Source organism: Diabrotica virgifera, chromosome 1 (assembly GCF_917563875.1).
Source record: "Diabrotica virgifera virgifera chromosome 1, PGI_DIABVI_V3a".
In the NCBI taxonomy this organism is placed as follows: domain Eukaryota; kingdom Metazoa; phylum Arthropoda; class Insecta; order Coleoptera; family Chrysomelidae; genus Diabrotica; species Diabrotica virgifera.
The window spans coordinates 286,823,023-286,837,264 of record NC_065443.1 but is presented as its reverse complement, the minus strand read 5'-3'; the positions used below and the strand labels follow the sequence as shown (position 1 = coordinate 286,837,264).

General features: G+C 32.8%; 2 protein-coding genes across 2 annotated transcripts in view; one reads left to right on the top strand and one right to left on the bottom strand.

The window, feature by feature from the left end:
* LOC114324303 (uncharacterized) overlaps window positions 1-2,376 on the bottom strand; it is a 64,924-nt gene extending 62,548 nt beyond the window's left edge. Inside the window, exon 1 of the mRNA XM_028272109.2 lies at window positions 2,240-2,376. Coding sequence (XP_028127910.1) covers window positions 2,240-2,336 — 97 coding nt within the window. The 5' untranslated portion in view covers window positions 2,337-2,376. The remainder of the gene's footprint in view (window positions 1-2,239) is intronic.
* Window positions 2,377-11,785: 9,409 nt separating this feature from the next.
* Window positions 11,786-14,023, top strand: LOC114324304 (nephrocan-like). The gene has a single exon (XM_028272110.2). The coding sequence runs from the start codon at window positions 11,989-11,991 to the stop codon at window positions 13,840-13,842; it is 1,854 nt and encodes a 617-aa protein (XP_028127911.1). The 5' UTR covers window positions 11,786-11,988; the 3' UTR covers window positions 13,843-14,023.
* Window positions 14,024-14,242: the final 219 nt, after the last annotated feature.

Here is a 14,242-nt window from a genome sequence, read left to right as displayed (position 1 = left end):
TACAATTAGATAATTAAAAGGTATAAAATTAATTCAAAATAAGTCCATAATAGGTCTGGATCCCGCGTATGAAAAAAAAGTTGATTAATAGCAAGCTAAAAATTTGTTAGTTGCTTAAGGGTGTCTAGTCGGACAAACTTTGATATATGGGAACACTGGAACAGGGGCAGTTTTAATTGCGGAACAGGTTAAAAATTTGGAATCGTCAGACCACGAAAACGGCACATTTATTTTGTCCGACAGAACAGACCTAAACTCTCCGAACAGAGATTAAACTCTCACGCAAAAATCAGACTGCTATTTATCACCAAATGGGCGTTTTAATGCGTGGAACATGTAGAATATGTCAAATGACAGGAATTATGACAGGTGATAAATAGCAGTCTGATTTTTGCATGAGAGTTTAATCTCTGTTCAGAGAGTTCAAGTCTGTTCTGTCGGACAAAATAAATGTGCCGTTTTCGTGGTCTGACCGTTCCAAATTTTTAACCTGTTCCACAATTAAAACTGACCCTGTTCCAGTGTTCCCATATATCAAAGTTTATCCCACTAGACACCCTTAAGCTATTTACAAATTTTCAGCTTGCTATTAATCAACTTTTTTTTCATACGCGGGACCCAGACCTATAAGTGATTAATTGGCTGTAGAATTTACTATATAAATTTAACTTTGACTTCGTTTTTCTCAATTAAACCATTTTGTCACTTGTACCCCTTAGCATCTAATCCCCTCAATTACTTTTTGATAGTGTATTCTTCTGATTAATATAACGTACTTTATTATTGATATTTTTTCTCGTATATTGGTAAAAGTATTAGTCCTGTCGCCAGGGGGGGTACAACGGCCTCCTTTATTCAGATGGACTTACCCAAGTTTTTTTCATGTATTTTGACCCGTAGAATACGAATTTTTTGGGTAACAGTTGATCCGGATGTCGATAAGATTGTTATTGACCAAGAACTTGAGGAATTACATAACCGCGATCTCTCGCAAAACAAAACATTTTTTGGGTCATTCTAAGCAAAACATGTTTCTACAATTTTTTTCGTAGGATGGCTAGTTTTCGAGATAACCGCGGTTGAACTTTCAAAAAATCGAAAAATTGCAATTTTTGAACCCGAATAACTTTTGATTAAAAAACAAAATAGCCAGTCTGTTTACCGGATTTGAAAGTGTAAGTCAAATTATATCGGTTTTAATTATTTGCATTTCAAAAACTTTATTTTTTTATTGTTTAACAAAGCTATAAACACATAGTGTTTCCCGTGCCTTTACATGCATTTTAACGCATGCTACGTAGAAATAGCCTCGATTGCACTAGTACCTATTCTACCTACTCGTTAGATTTTAAATGAGAAATCATAGAAAACATCACTCACGCACTAGGTGTTTGTAGCTTTGTTTAACAATAACACAATAAATTTTTAGCAATGCAAATAATCAAAACCGATATAATTTGACTTGAACTTTCAAAGGCGCTAAGCAGAATTGCTATTTTATTTTTTAATCAAAAGTTATTCGGGTTTAAAAATTGCAGTTTTTCGATTTTTTGAAAGTTCAACCGCGTTTATCTCGAAAACTGAGCATCCTACGGGAAAACTTGTTAGAACATTTTTTACTTAGAATGACCCAAAAAATACAAAAAAATGTTTTGTTTTGTGAGAAACCTCTATTATGTAATTTCCTCAAGTTCTTGGTCAATAACAATCTTATCGACATCCGGATCAACTGTTACCCAAAAAATTCGTATTCTACGGGTCAAAATACATGAAAAAAACTTGGGTAAGTCCATCTGAATAAAGGAGGCCGTTGTACCCCCCTGGCGACAGGACTATATGAGAAGTTAAATCTCTTGGCTCCTATATAACGCAAAATGGAACAATATATCGAGAAATTGCCCACAGGATAGATGTTGGTTGGTTTACTGGAAATGAATGAGCGGAGTACTCTGTGATCGAAAAATCAGAGAATTTTCTATATTGTGAAATATAAAGGTACTTTACTGTTGAGCCAAATTAATATTTTAACATTTTACTCTTGAGCGAAACTTTTTAACATACCTCGTATAAGGTGGATAAAATATGATATCTGATGGTTGCATCTTAGTTTTTAGAGCATGCAGAGATGCATCATTAATTTATGAAGAATAACTTTTTTCGTAAAATTAGCAATAGAAAAATTTTCCATATGGTTTCCAGTTACGTAGACACACTGTATAAAAATAGTAATTATACGTACCAAACTGTTGTGCAAATTCATTTGAATTAAGATACTCAATTGATGGCATTGCCACAACGGCACAAGCCAAAGCCAAAAGCACTAAAAATTGTTTCATTTTGTTATGTAAAAGTGTTCGAAGAACTGAAATTACTGATTTTTTGATAATTTTTATATGTTTTTTAACAATTTTTTATCTTTTTTATTTTTATCTTTGTCTCGAGTACCTTCATTTAAATAACAAAGAATATTTTAAAGATATGTTATGTTTGGTTTGGGGATATCAGTAGAAAGTAAGTTAGGTTTTTATTATTATTAAATATACATAAGAAGATCATCATTTGCGAAAGCCCCGGTTGTAAAGGCTCAACTGCGCAAAAAAGGTAATGGACTTAATCAATTAATTAACTAATTAATCAAGTTTAAAAAAATAAAAAAAATATCATTGACCCCAAGGAAGACTATAACCTAAAATGGGAAATCTTAAAAAAACAATGTTGAATCCAACAAAGGAAAAAGGAGAAATATTGCATCTGACAAAGGAGAAATAAATATTATCGATACCAAGGAAGACTCGAACCACAAATGGGAAACCTTAAAAAAGACAATACTTAATACAACAAAGGAAATCTTAAAGAGGAAGAAAAACATTAATAAAGTATTGACATAAATGATACATACAACTGATTGCAGCACTAGAAATGGAAATAAGTAGCACCAAATATCAGCATAAAGATGTACACAAAATAACATGGTTAAGACCTGGAACTAATACCGGAAACCAAATCGATCACATTCTGATAAAAAAAACAAGCGAAGTCAATAAATGATGTACGATCATAATATAGAGGAGCGAACATAGACTCCGACCACTTCCTGGTGATTGCAAAATGCAAAATTAAGGCAAAACCAAAAGAAACAAGAGTAGCGAAAAAGAAATGGAACATACAAAAACTGGAGGAGACAAAGAAGAACTTAAAAGAGGAATGGATGGATGGAAAAGAATTAAACAAGTCATAGAAAAGGCAGCGGATACAGAAATTGGCACAACAAGAAACATCAGAAGAAATGCATGGTTTGACCAGGAATGTAGAGAACAAATAGAAAGAAAGAATAAAGCCAGATTGAAATGGATAAACTCAGGAACAGCAGAAGATATGGAAACATACAGGAGAGCAAGGACAATAGCAAAGCAAATATGTAAAATGAAACAGAAAAGAAAATTAGAAAAAATAATGATGGACATCGAAAGAGAAAACATGAGAAATAATTCTAAACCACTATATAATTACTTAAAATCAGGAAAAAAACCAAAACCGATGGTAGCCATAGAAGAAGACATTTGGATAAGACATTTCGAGGAATTATATAAAGCAACAGGTGAGATGATACAGGAAGGGGACATAATAAGGATAAGACAGGACGCGCAGGAATGCAAGGAACCTACAGACGAAGAAGTAGCAGAAAGTATCAAGAAGATCAAGAACAGAAAAGCAGCGGGTTATGACAACATAAACGGAGAACTCATCAAATATGGTGGAGAAGCTCTAACTAGAAAAATACATGAATTAATGTTTACGATTTGGAAAGAGAAAAGAATGCCAGAAGAAGACGAAAACGGGAATAATTATAACGATACCCAAAAATGGAGACCAAAAAATATGCAAAAACTATAGAGGAATCACCTTGCTAAATGTGACATATAAGGTCATGACGGGAATAATAAAGAACAGACTAGCAGAGCATACCGAAAAAATCATAGGAAATTACCAATATGGATTCAGAAAAGAAAAATCGACGATAGACGCTATTCACATAATAAGACAAATCACGGAAAAAGCATATGAACACAACATGGAACTGCATATGATTTTTGTGGATTTTAAACAGGCCTTCGATAAACTAAAAAGAGGAGAACTAATAGAAGGTCTAACACGCATAAAAATACCAGGCAAATTAATAAAGTTAATAAAAATGACAATGAAAGAGGCACAAGCATTAATAGATTTAGGTAAAAAAACAACGGAGATTAGGGTCCAAAACGGAGTCAGACAAGGGGATGCCCTCTCAACTGAGTTATTCATTACAGCTCTAGATTGTGCAATAATAGAAGCAACAAATAACAGAATAATTAATAAAAATGCAGTACAAATATTAGGTTATGCAGATGGTATCTTTATAATAGCCCGGGACAAAAGATAATTAATTAAGGTATTCTCTGAAATAGAAAAAGGGGCAAAAAGAAGAGGACTAGACATAAATATGGAAAAAACAAAGTACATGAACGCAAGCAGATTCAAGAAAACAAGACTAACACAAATGATAATAGATAATTACAGATTTGAGGAAGTAGATACATTCAAATACTTGGGAACGATGGTTAGTAGAAATAATGAAATAATAGACCTGAAACAGAAACTACAAGCAGGAACTAGAGCTTTACCACAAAAATAAAAAAATAATAAAAGATAAAAAATTAAGCAGAAATACAAAGATGCAAATATACAGGGTGTAACAAAAATACAGGTCATAAATTAAATCACATATTCTGGGACCAAAAATAGTTCGAATAAACCTAACTTACCTTAGTACAAATATGCACACAAAAAACGTTACAGCCCTTTGAAGTTACAAAATGAAAATAGATTTTTTCGAGTATATCGAAAACTGTTAGAGATTTTTTATTGAAAATGGACATGTGGCATTCTTATACAAGGAGCATCTTAAAGAAAAATTATAGTCAAATTTCTGCACCCCATAAAAATTTTATGGGGGTTTTCTTCCCTTAAACCCTTCTAAACTTTTGTGTACGTTCCAATTAAATTATTGTTGTGGTACCATTAATTAAATTCAATATTTTTAAAACTTTTTTGCCTCTTAGTATTTTTTCGATAAGGCAGTTTTTATCGAGTTGCGGCTTCTTTTTTAATATGTTTACATAAAATTTTTATGAGGGTTTTGTTCCTTTAATCCCCCCAAATGTTTGTGTACGTTCCAATTAAACTATTACTGCGGTACCATTAGTTAAACACAGTGTTTTTAAAACTTTTTTGCCTCTTTGTATTTTTTTTTTGATAAAGCATCTTTTATCGAGATGTGGCTTCTTTTTTAATATGGTTCAAAATATACCTAAAAATGTAAATCATAAATAAATTTTCATGTTATTACCAAGTCTCCATAACCGTACTTAACCACATACAAATATGTGGTGGATTTGACAAATATTCAAAATATCTCGATAAAAACTGACTTTTCGAAAAAGTACTAAGAGGTAAAAAAGTGTTTAAAACATTGTGTTTAACTAATGGTACTACAATAATAATTAAATTGGAACGTACATAAAAGTTTAGGGGGATTTAAAGGAACAAAACCCCCATAAAATTTTATGGAGTGTCCAAATTTCACTATAATTTTTTCTTAAGATACTACTGCCATAAGAATGCTACGTGCCCATTTTCAATAAAAATTTTTTAATAGTTCTCGATATATTGGAAAAAATCGATTTTCATTTTGTAACTTCAAAGGGCTGTAACTTTTTTTATGTGCAAATTTGTACTAAGGTAAGTTAGGTTAAATCGAACTGTTTTTGGTCCCAGAATATGTGGTTAAATTTATGACCTGTATTTTTGTTACACCCTGTATAAGGCCAGTGGTAATGTATGCCATAAAAACCAACACCCTAACGTTAAAAGGAGAAGAACAGCTGAAAGTATTTGAAAGAAAAATAATGCGCAACATTCTGGGACCAAAAGTAGTAAATGAAAACGAAAGAAGACCCTGGATGAACCACGAAATAGAACAATGGATGGGAGGAGAAAACATAGTGAAAGAAGCAAAAGCACGAAGAATAAGGTGGTATGGTCATATAAGTAGAAAAATTGAAGATAATCCCATTAAAGTTATTACCAACTGGATACCCCCTGAGACAAGAGCACGAGGCAGACCAAAAGCAAGGTGGAAAAAGCAAGTCGAAAACGACTTAAGAGTTATGGGAATTCGAAACTGGAAAAAAAGACTGAGAACCGAAATGAGTGGAGAAAAGTAGTGACGGAAACGAAGACACACCAGAAGCTTTGACGAGGCAGATTAGAAGAAAAGTGGACTGATCCCCCATGTCTTAACGGATCATTAAAGTGAAAAACAGCTATAACTTCCACAGGAGTGTACAGCTTATATACATACAATAGTAATGATAAGATACAGCAACTGATACAGAAGATACAGCAATTAATGGAACGATTTACCAAAAAATTACCATCCAATTGTACTTCGAAGTATGGTTTATAACTTTTTAAAAGAATAACAGAATAACAGAATAACATAATTAGCCAAACAACACATCGACATATACCTGTGGAGTAAGTAGAATTTCGACCAAACCGCACCTACACAGAAGAAATCACTGACTAATTTATAATAGAAGGAGGCTTCTAAAAGAAAATAAAAATATCTACCGTTTTCATTGATTTATCAGCAGCATACGATACCGTTGGGGACAAGAAGTAACAGATAAATTAATGCAAGTGATTCCAACCAGAAGGATCACTAATACTATTAATGCTATCCTATGCCACAGAAGTTTTCAAATCATCATGGGCGAAAAGGATAATATTCAAATGAAACTGACCAATGGCATCTCGCAAGGATTGGAGCTGGTCCCCTACTTTTTAGCTTTTATATTGCAGACATACCCGAAGCCACATCAAAAAAGTTTGGATATTCAGACAACTGGGCGTTTAGTACGAGTCATAAAGAATTAAGGACTACTGAGCAGTAGCATTAACAAAAGAACTTTTAAAAATCGACTTTGAAGACTGAGATCATGACTAAGCCATACTAAGCACCCCAAATATCTAGGTATGGCACTCGACAGAACATCTTACAAAGGCGACTGTAGAACTTAGAACACGAAATAATATTCTGCAAAAGTTATGCAGTACTACATGGAGTTCCTCAGCGACTACTAGTCAAGAGAAATAAGATTTTTCTCGTGACACATCCCCCTCCAAGCCGAAACCAAATTTTTTCATTAGTATGGACATCTATATTAATAACCTATATGTTTCCTTCAGCCGATTTTGATGATATTCATAATTAAAAACAAATGAAGGTCAAAAAACGGTAAATTTTCGCTTTTTTTGTCTATTACTAAAAATTGAAGCATTCTAAACAAATTTGACGAAATTGAGTTGACGCATTAGAAATCCCCAATATAACGGTTATTTTTCGAGATACTGACCATGGGCGGCGAATGGCTAATTTTGGTCTTAGATTATGTTTTTGACGGTGCTGAAAACGAAAATGAAATTTATTTTAAATTTTAGGTGGGGAGATATTGTCGAAATCGCAATTGTACCCTAAAAATAAAAAAAAAAGTGAAATCACGTTTTTTTGCGTTTTACTCGCTATAAGTCTGGTTCATTTTAATATTTTTTTCTAAGGTTTGTACACTATAATATGTTGCTCACTTTTTTTAAGACATTGGTATCTATCTTAAGCTTTTAGTATTATACTGGTAAAAGTTATGAATTTATTAAAGTACAAGGTGCAGATTTGTGAATTGCAAAGATTAATCACAGAAGTTGAGTTGTAAAATTTGAAATTTATCTTAATAATTACGTTTATGTTAAAACATAGAGTACAAAGAAGTTTTCTGGAAAGTTTTAGTTACAAATGTTTTATAGAAAAAAAAAAAAAAATGGCTTAACTTTTAATATAGACGTTATACATCCCCAAAATAGCGCTTATTTTTCGAGATACTGACCATGGTCGGTAAATGGCTAATTTTGGTCTTATTTTATGTTTTCGATGGTGCTGACAATAAAAAAGAGGTTTATTTTGAATTTTATGTGAGGGAACATTGTCAATATCGCAATTTTAACCTAAAAATGAAAAAAATAATGAAGTCACGTTTATCTCGCTACAACTCTGTTCTATTTTAAATTTTTTTCTGAAATTTCTACAGCATATATATATTTCTCACCTTTGTCAGACTATGAAAGAAACTGTAGTCTTTAAGTCTTTTCTTTATAAAAGTTATGAATTTTTAAAAATCAAAGGTGCAGATTCGTGAATTGCAAAGTTAAATCGCAAAAATTAAGTAACAAAATTTAAAATGTATCTATACCTCGTCCAATTTACTTACCGTTGCACGTCATCCGCGCTATAGCCTGTGACACGATACCAACACGAAATATCTAGGCGGTGGGTGTGTTCCCCTTTAGAATCATTTTGATTCTAAAAAAGAACGCACCCACCACCTAGATATTTCGTGTTGGTATCGTGTCACAGGCTATGGCGCGGATGAAGTGCAACGGTAAGTAAATTGGACGAGGTATATTTGATTACGTTTATGTTAAACCATAGAGTTGAAAGAAATTTTATGGGAAGTTTTAGATCTAGATGTGTTATAGAATAAATAAGGTGCAACTTTTAATTTTAAGAAAAACGTGGTTTATTTTTTTATTTTTAGGGCAAAATTGCGATTTTGACAATGTTCTCCCACCTCAAATTCAAAATAAACTTGATTTTCGTTTTCAGCACCATCAAAAACATAAAGTAAGATCAAAATTAGCCATTTACCATCAATGATAAGTATCTCAAAAAATTAGTGTTTTTTTGGGGATAACGATGTTAAAAGTTGCACCATTTGTTTTCTATAAAACATTTTGATCGAAAACTTTCCAGAAAACTTCTCTGTACTCATGTTTTAAAAATAATTTAATTTAAGATCTATATTTCAAATTTTGCCAGTCAAATTCTGCGATTAAACTTTGCAATTCACGAATCTGAACCTTGTACTTTAAAAGATTCATAACTTTTACTAGAATAAGACTAAAAGCTTAATGCAGAAACCATTGTCTTCAAAAAGTGAGCGATAATATAGTGTACAAACCTGAGAAAAACATATTAAAACGGACCAAAGTTGTAGCGAGCTAAACGCAAAAAACGTGATTTCACTTTTTTTAATTTTTAGGGTACAATTGCAATTTTGACAATATTCCCCCACCTAAAATTTAAAATAAATTTTATTTTCGTTTTCATCAGGGTCAAAAACATAATCTAAGGCCAAAATTAGCCATTCAGCACCCATTGTCAGTATCTCGAAAAATAAGCGGTATATTGTGGATTTCTAATGTCGACATTAAAAGTTGCACTATTTTTTCTATAAAACATTTTGATCTAAAACTTACCAGAAAACTTCTTCTATTTTAACATAAACGTGATTAAGAAGCTAAATTTTAAACTTCGCCACATAACTTTTGCGATTAAACTTTGCAATGCACATATCCGCACATTTTCCTTTGAAAAATACATAACCTTTATCAGAATAAGAATAAAAGATTGAAGCAGGTACCGATGTCTTCAGAAATGTTAGAACTATATATTGTAAAAATTTTAGAAAAAATATCTTAAAATAGAACAGAGTTGTAGCGAGGTTCACGCAAAAAAACGTGATTTTAATTTTAATTTTTGGGGTAAAACTGCGATTTTGACAATGTTCCCCCACATGAAATTCAAAATAAATCTCATTTTCGTTTTCAGCACCCTCGAAAATATAAATTATGAATAAAATTAGCCATTCACCCCTCCGTGGTCAGTATCTCGAACACTAAGCGCTTTTTTGAAGGTGTGCCGCTCGTGTATTACTTTTAACCAAATAGTCAATTGAAAATATATTTGTCAACTAAATTTTTGTTTGTAAAAATTAATTAAGTTTATAAAGTATTGTCCTCTTTGATCGTACCTATGCAAAAGCTAAACTGTGATATAACCATAGGATAAATAAATAAAATATAAAGGAAAAGATTCCTCTCATTGGCTGTATACCATAATAAAAACTTACTAATGAAGTAAAAACCTCACATGTAGGTAGGTGGTATATAATTTATTAAAAAATTTTTTTCTAAAAATGATCCAAGATGGATAATCACAAACGTTTTCGGACCAATCAGTCCATCATCAGGTGGTAGAAACCTAAAATAAGCAAACCACTGTATTAAAAAAGCCAAATTGAAATTTGACTGTCTGAAAGTTAGGAAAATTACAACATGTGGTTACTTACTTCAGATCCAAAGTAGTTGGAACTAGCTACATATTTAGGTCAAAAGACCTTAATGTAATAATAATTATACCATTTAGGCTACAAAAATGTCGACAATAAGTCGATGTCACAAGAAATTAAATTGCAACGGTATTACAAAGTGGTCTTCATCTTGGCCTCAAACTGACAGACTAAAATATGACATTGAACGGATATTGACAAGACCTTCTAGGGAATTTTATGTGTATGTAGTTATATTGTATTTTAGAAATGCAAAAAATATAAAAAATATTTTTACTTAACTGAATGAATTTAATTAGATATTAAATAAATGAGGAAGAATAAACAATTTAAATTAATAGTCACATGACATTATTTATGAAAATTTCATGGCGGTGAAAGCGAAAATTTTGCCAACAGGTAATGACTTCACTTGGTAAAAAGAAGAACAAAAAGAAAAATAAACTGAAGAAAAATAAAAATAAAATAAAAAGAAAATTATTAGATAATAATTATAAGGTAAAAGAATTAGTGAATAAATCTGGAATTTGGCTATAATGAAATGTAATATAGTTGATAGTCATAATGCAACAGTATAACTGGTTGTCTAATTTCAAGTAGATGTAATAGAGTGAATAAAACACAACTAAGTAAAATACTATGGTTTAACGGAATTGAGATTAAAGTACTAAATGGATGTATTATTTAAGAGAAAGTACTGTGAACTGTAAATAAGAAAACGATAAGTGAAAGTTAATATGGTGTGAAGTAAATAAAGATATGATGCCAAATTATTGCTTGAAAATTATGTGAAAATAAAATTAAAAATAAAAATATAAAGGGAATAAAACGAAGGTGAAAATAAGGTGGAAATGATGCATTATAAAATAAAACAAAAATTGTAGGCCTTGAATTAATGGTTGTCTAACTTGAAGAGAGAATGAAAATAAAATTAGGTAAAGAAATTAAATTAAAGTTAAAAAGAAAATGAACATTTTATGTGGTTACTGGACCAACAGAGACATGAAAACCCAAGCCTACCTCCACAAAGGATAGGAGACACGCCAAGGCACACACATATCCGTCAGCTTAATGATCACATAATAATCATGACAAATTGGCAAAATAGTTCTCAGATTAACATTGTAGGTAATGGTGTGATAAATGTATAGTAAAAAGTAGAGGAAGATCTTGCTTGTTGAATATAACAAAGCTAATAGAAAGCAAAATGAAAATGTTTGGACCATCTTGGATCATTTTTAGAAAAAATTTTTTTAATAAATTATATACCACCTACCTACATGTGAGGTTTTTACTTCATTAGTAAGATAAATAAATAAATTATTTGAAAATAAAAAACTCTTTTAAAATTCGCTAAACAGTTTATAAATAAAGTTCAAGAATGCATTTATTAGAAAGAATAGAAAGCTCCGGTCAACGACTGGCCTACGAATCGTCCAGAAAGGGACAACCCTTCGAAGCGCACTGAAACGCGCACATCATGAGTGAACCCATCGAGTGTCAGCAACTACTGCTCCCCAAATCAGTCGACGGAATGCTGCCACCCCGTCTGCATCGCACCTTCAACAAACTCTCCGAAAAACGGAAAAAATAAACTTCAACTTCGGGTCTAAAACTCTATCTCGAAAAAATAAACAATGTTTTCTCTCCGCTTTAAAAGTTCTAGTTACGAGTGTTTATTCAACAAAGTAGTGTGAAAAGAAACATGTTGATTCTTGTATTTTCGGTCATCATGTTTGGTGTTCAGGCTAATTCACTTTGCTCGGATTATTGTGATTGTACTAGTTTAAACGTAAGTGAATCAGCTAATGCTAACCTTAGCGCAGATATCAAACAGTTTTTGTCGGACTTTCCGGATATAAATCTAACTTTTGTGCGTCCTTATACAATAGTGATCAAAACCAGTGACAGTTCGTTAAATTCTAGTGGAAACTATTCGTTTAGTTGGGTTAAAACTCTTGTTCTCACCGAGAACAATCTCACTAGTGTTCCGGGAATAGTTTGTGACTTTGTAACTGTGCAGAACTTGGATCTATCAAACAATGAGCTAGAAAATTTTAATTCAGACTGTTCTAGGACTTTAAAATTGTTAAATCTCAGTTCGAACTTTATTTCCACCCTAAACGATACTAGTTTTTCAAATTCAAAAGACTTATACACTTTAGACATTTCCAATAACTTTTTATCTGCTGTGCCAAGTTTAAATCTGCCAAACTTGCAATACTTGAATCTAAGTTCCAATAGAATCATTGCTCTAACTGCTGAAGTTTTTGTTAGTTTGAAACTACTGCAATATTTGGACGTGTCTCGTAACGGTCTCGGTAGAATAGCGACCAGTGAACTGACAAATTTGATGACTTTAATAATGGCGGGTAACGTCGATCTGGCCAACACGCGAGATATCTTTTTCTTGGGTCGGAAAATCCAGACCCTGGACGCCTCACAAACCGGACTTCAACAGGTGCCAGCGATTTTAATCCACTCCATTCGGCACTTGACTCTCCAGATGAACTTTATTCGGACAATCAACGGTGGGGATCTGGATTCGTATCCCTTATTGAACTCTCTGGACGTCAGTTCCAACGTCATAAAGTTTATCGAAGAGGACGCTCTGGGGAGACTCGATTTTTTGTCCGTCCTTTATCTCAGCGACAATCAACTCGTGGAAATCCCGAGAAGGCTACCTGAAAAACTCAAACTTCTCAACTTGGGTATTAACAAGATTGGAAAGATAAGAAAAAAGGATTTTCGAGGCTTGGGAACTCTCGAAACGCTCTTTTTAAACGACAATAACATTACCGTAATAAATGAAGGGGCTTTTACAGACTTATTATCGCTAAAAAGCCTGGATTTATCCAGAAATCCTATAATTAATCTCCCTCCAGGTATTTTCACCGGTCCCTTATCTCTGAGGACGCTAAGATTGTCTTTTATAAAAACCCCAATGGGTTTAGAAGAAGACTTTCCCCTTTCTGTGCCAGAACAAGTCGTGCAGCTTAACTTATCTTCCAGTCCTGGATTAGTACATCAATTTTTAGCCGACACAGCTACCCTAATGGCATCAAAACGGCTGCAGGAATTAGATGTGACATCTGCGAATTTAGAATTTGTCCGACAAGATTTACAGTTCTTTCTACCCCAACTCAAAGTGCTCTATATCAGAGGCAATAAATTAAACGATAGCCTAGTTAATTGGGTGAAATCCTGGATCTGCCAACAGGACTTCGGCGCGCCAAGGTTAGAGCATAATTTTGAATTTGTCATCCAGAACACGTCGGAGGGCTCTGTGGAGAATAAGAGACTGTCCGGAACTGGGTTAATGAGCCAAAATGCCAATGGAGATGCAAAGAACTCTCTGGAGGCTCCCACCGGTGAGATCTCGATGTACAAGAGCGAGAAAAGGAGCCATTTCTTTCACACAATTCTTCTCATCACTTCCACTGCTGTTATCGTGTTTGTTATCAGTGTTTTCTCTATTTTGAGGCTTTTTAAAATAAGAAGGTCGTACGTTGAGGATATAGAAGCAACTGCTTTGCCTACTATTTCGGACATTTGGTGACAGTTGCATGAGGAAGAAGAGGATGACTTCCTGTATAGGACTTCCATTACTTGATAATATGCTTGTGATAAGATTTGGATTATATTTTCTATGCTGAATGATTTTTGTACTTATCAAATTGTAAATTATGTAGAAAGTGAAAATATGTATGTATCGTACGATTAGATACAATTAGAACTTATTTTTGTATTTTATTTTTATCTGATATCATGAACAATCAATAAAAATTAATGTCAGCGATTAAAACTCAAACATTTTTAAAACAATAATAATTTTAACTTGACATAAACATTTCAAAGTTATAGGCCTGGAACCCTCGTACCAAAAACGTTGATTAATAGCAAGCTGAAAATTTGTTAATAGCTTAACGGTGTGTAGTCGGACAAACTTTGATGTACGG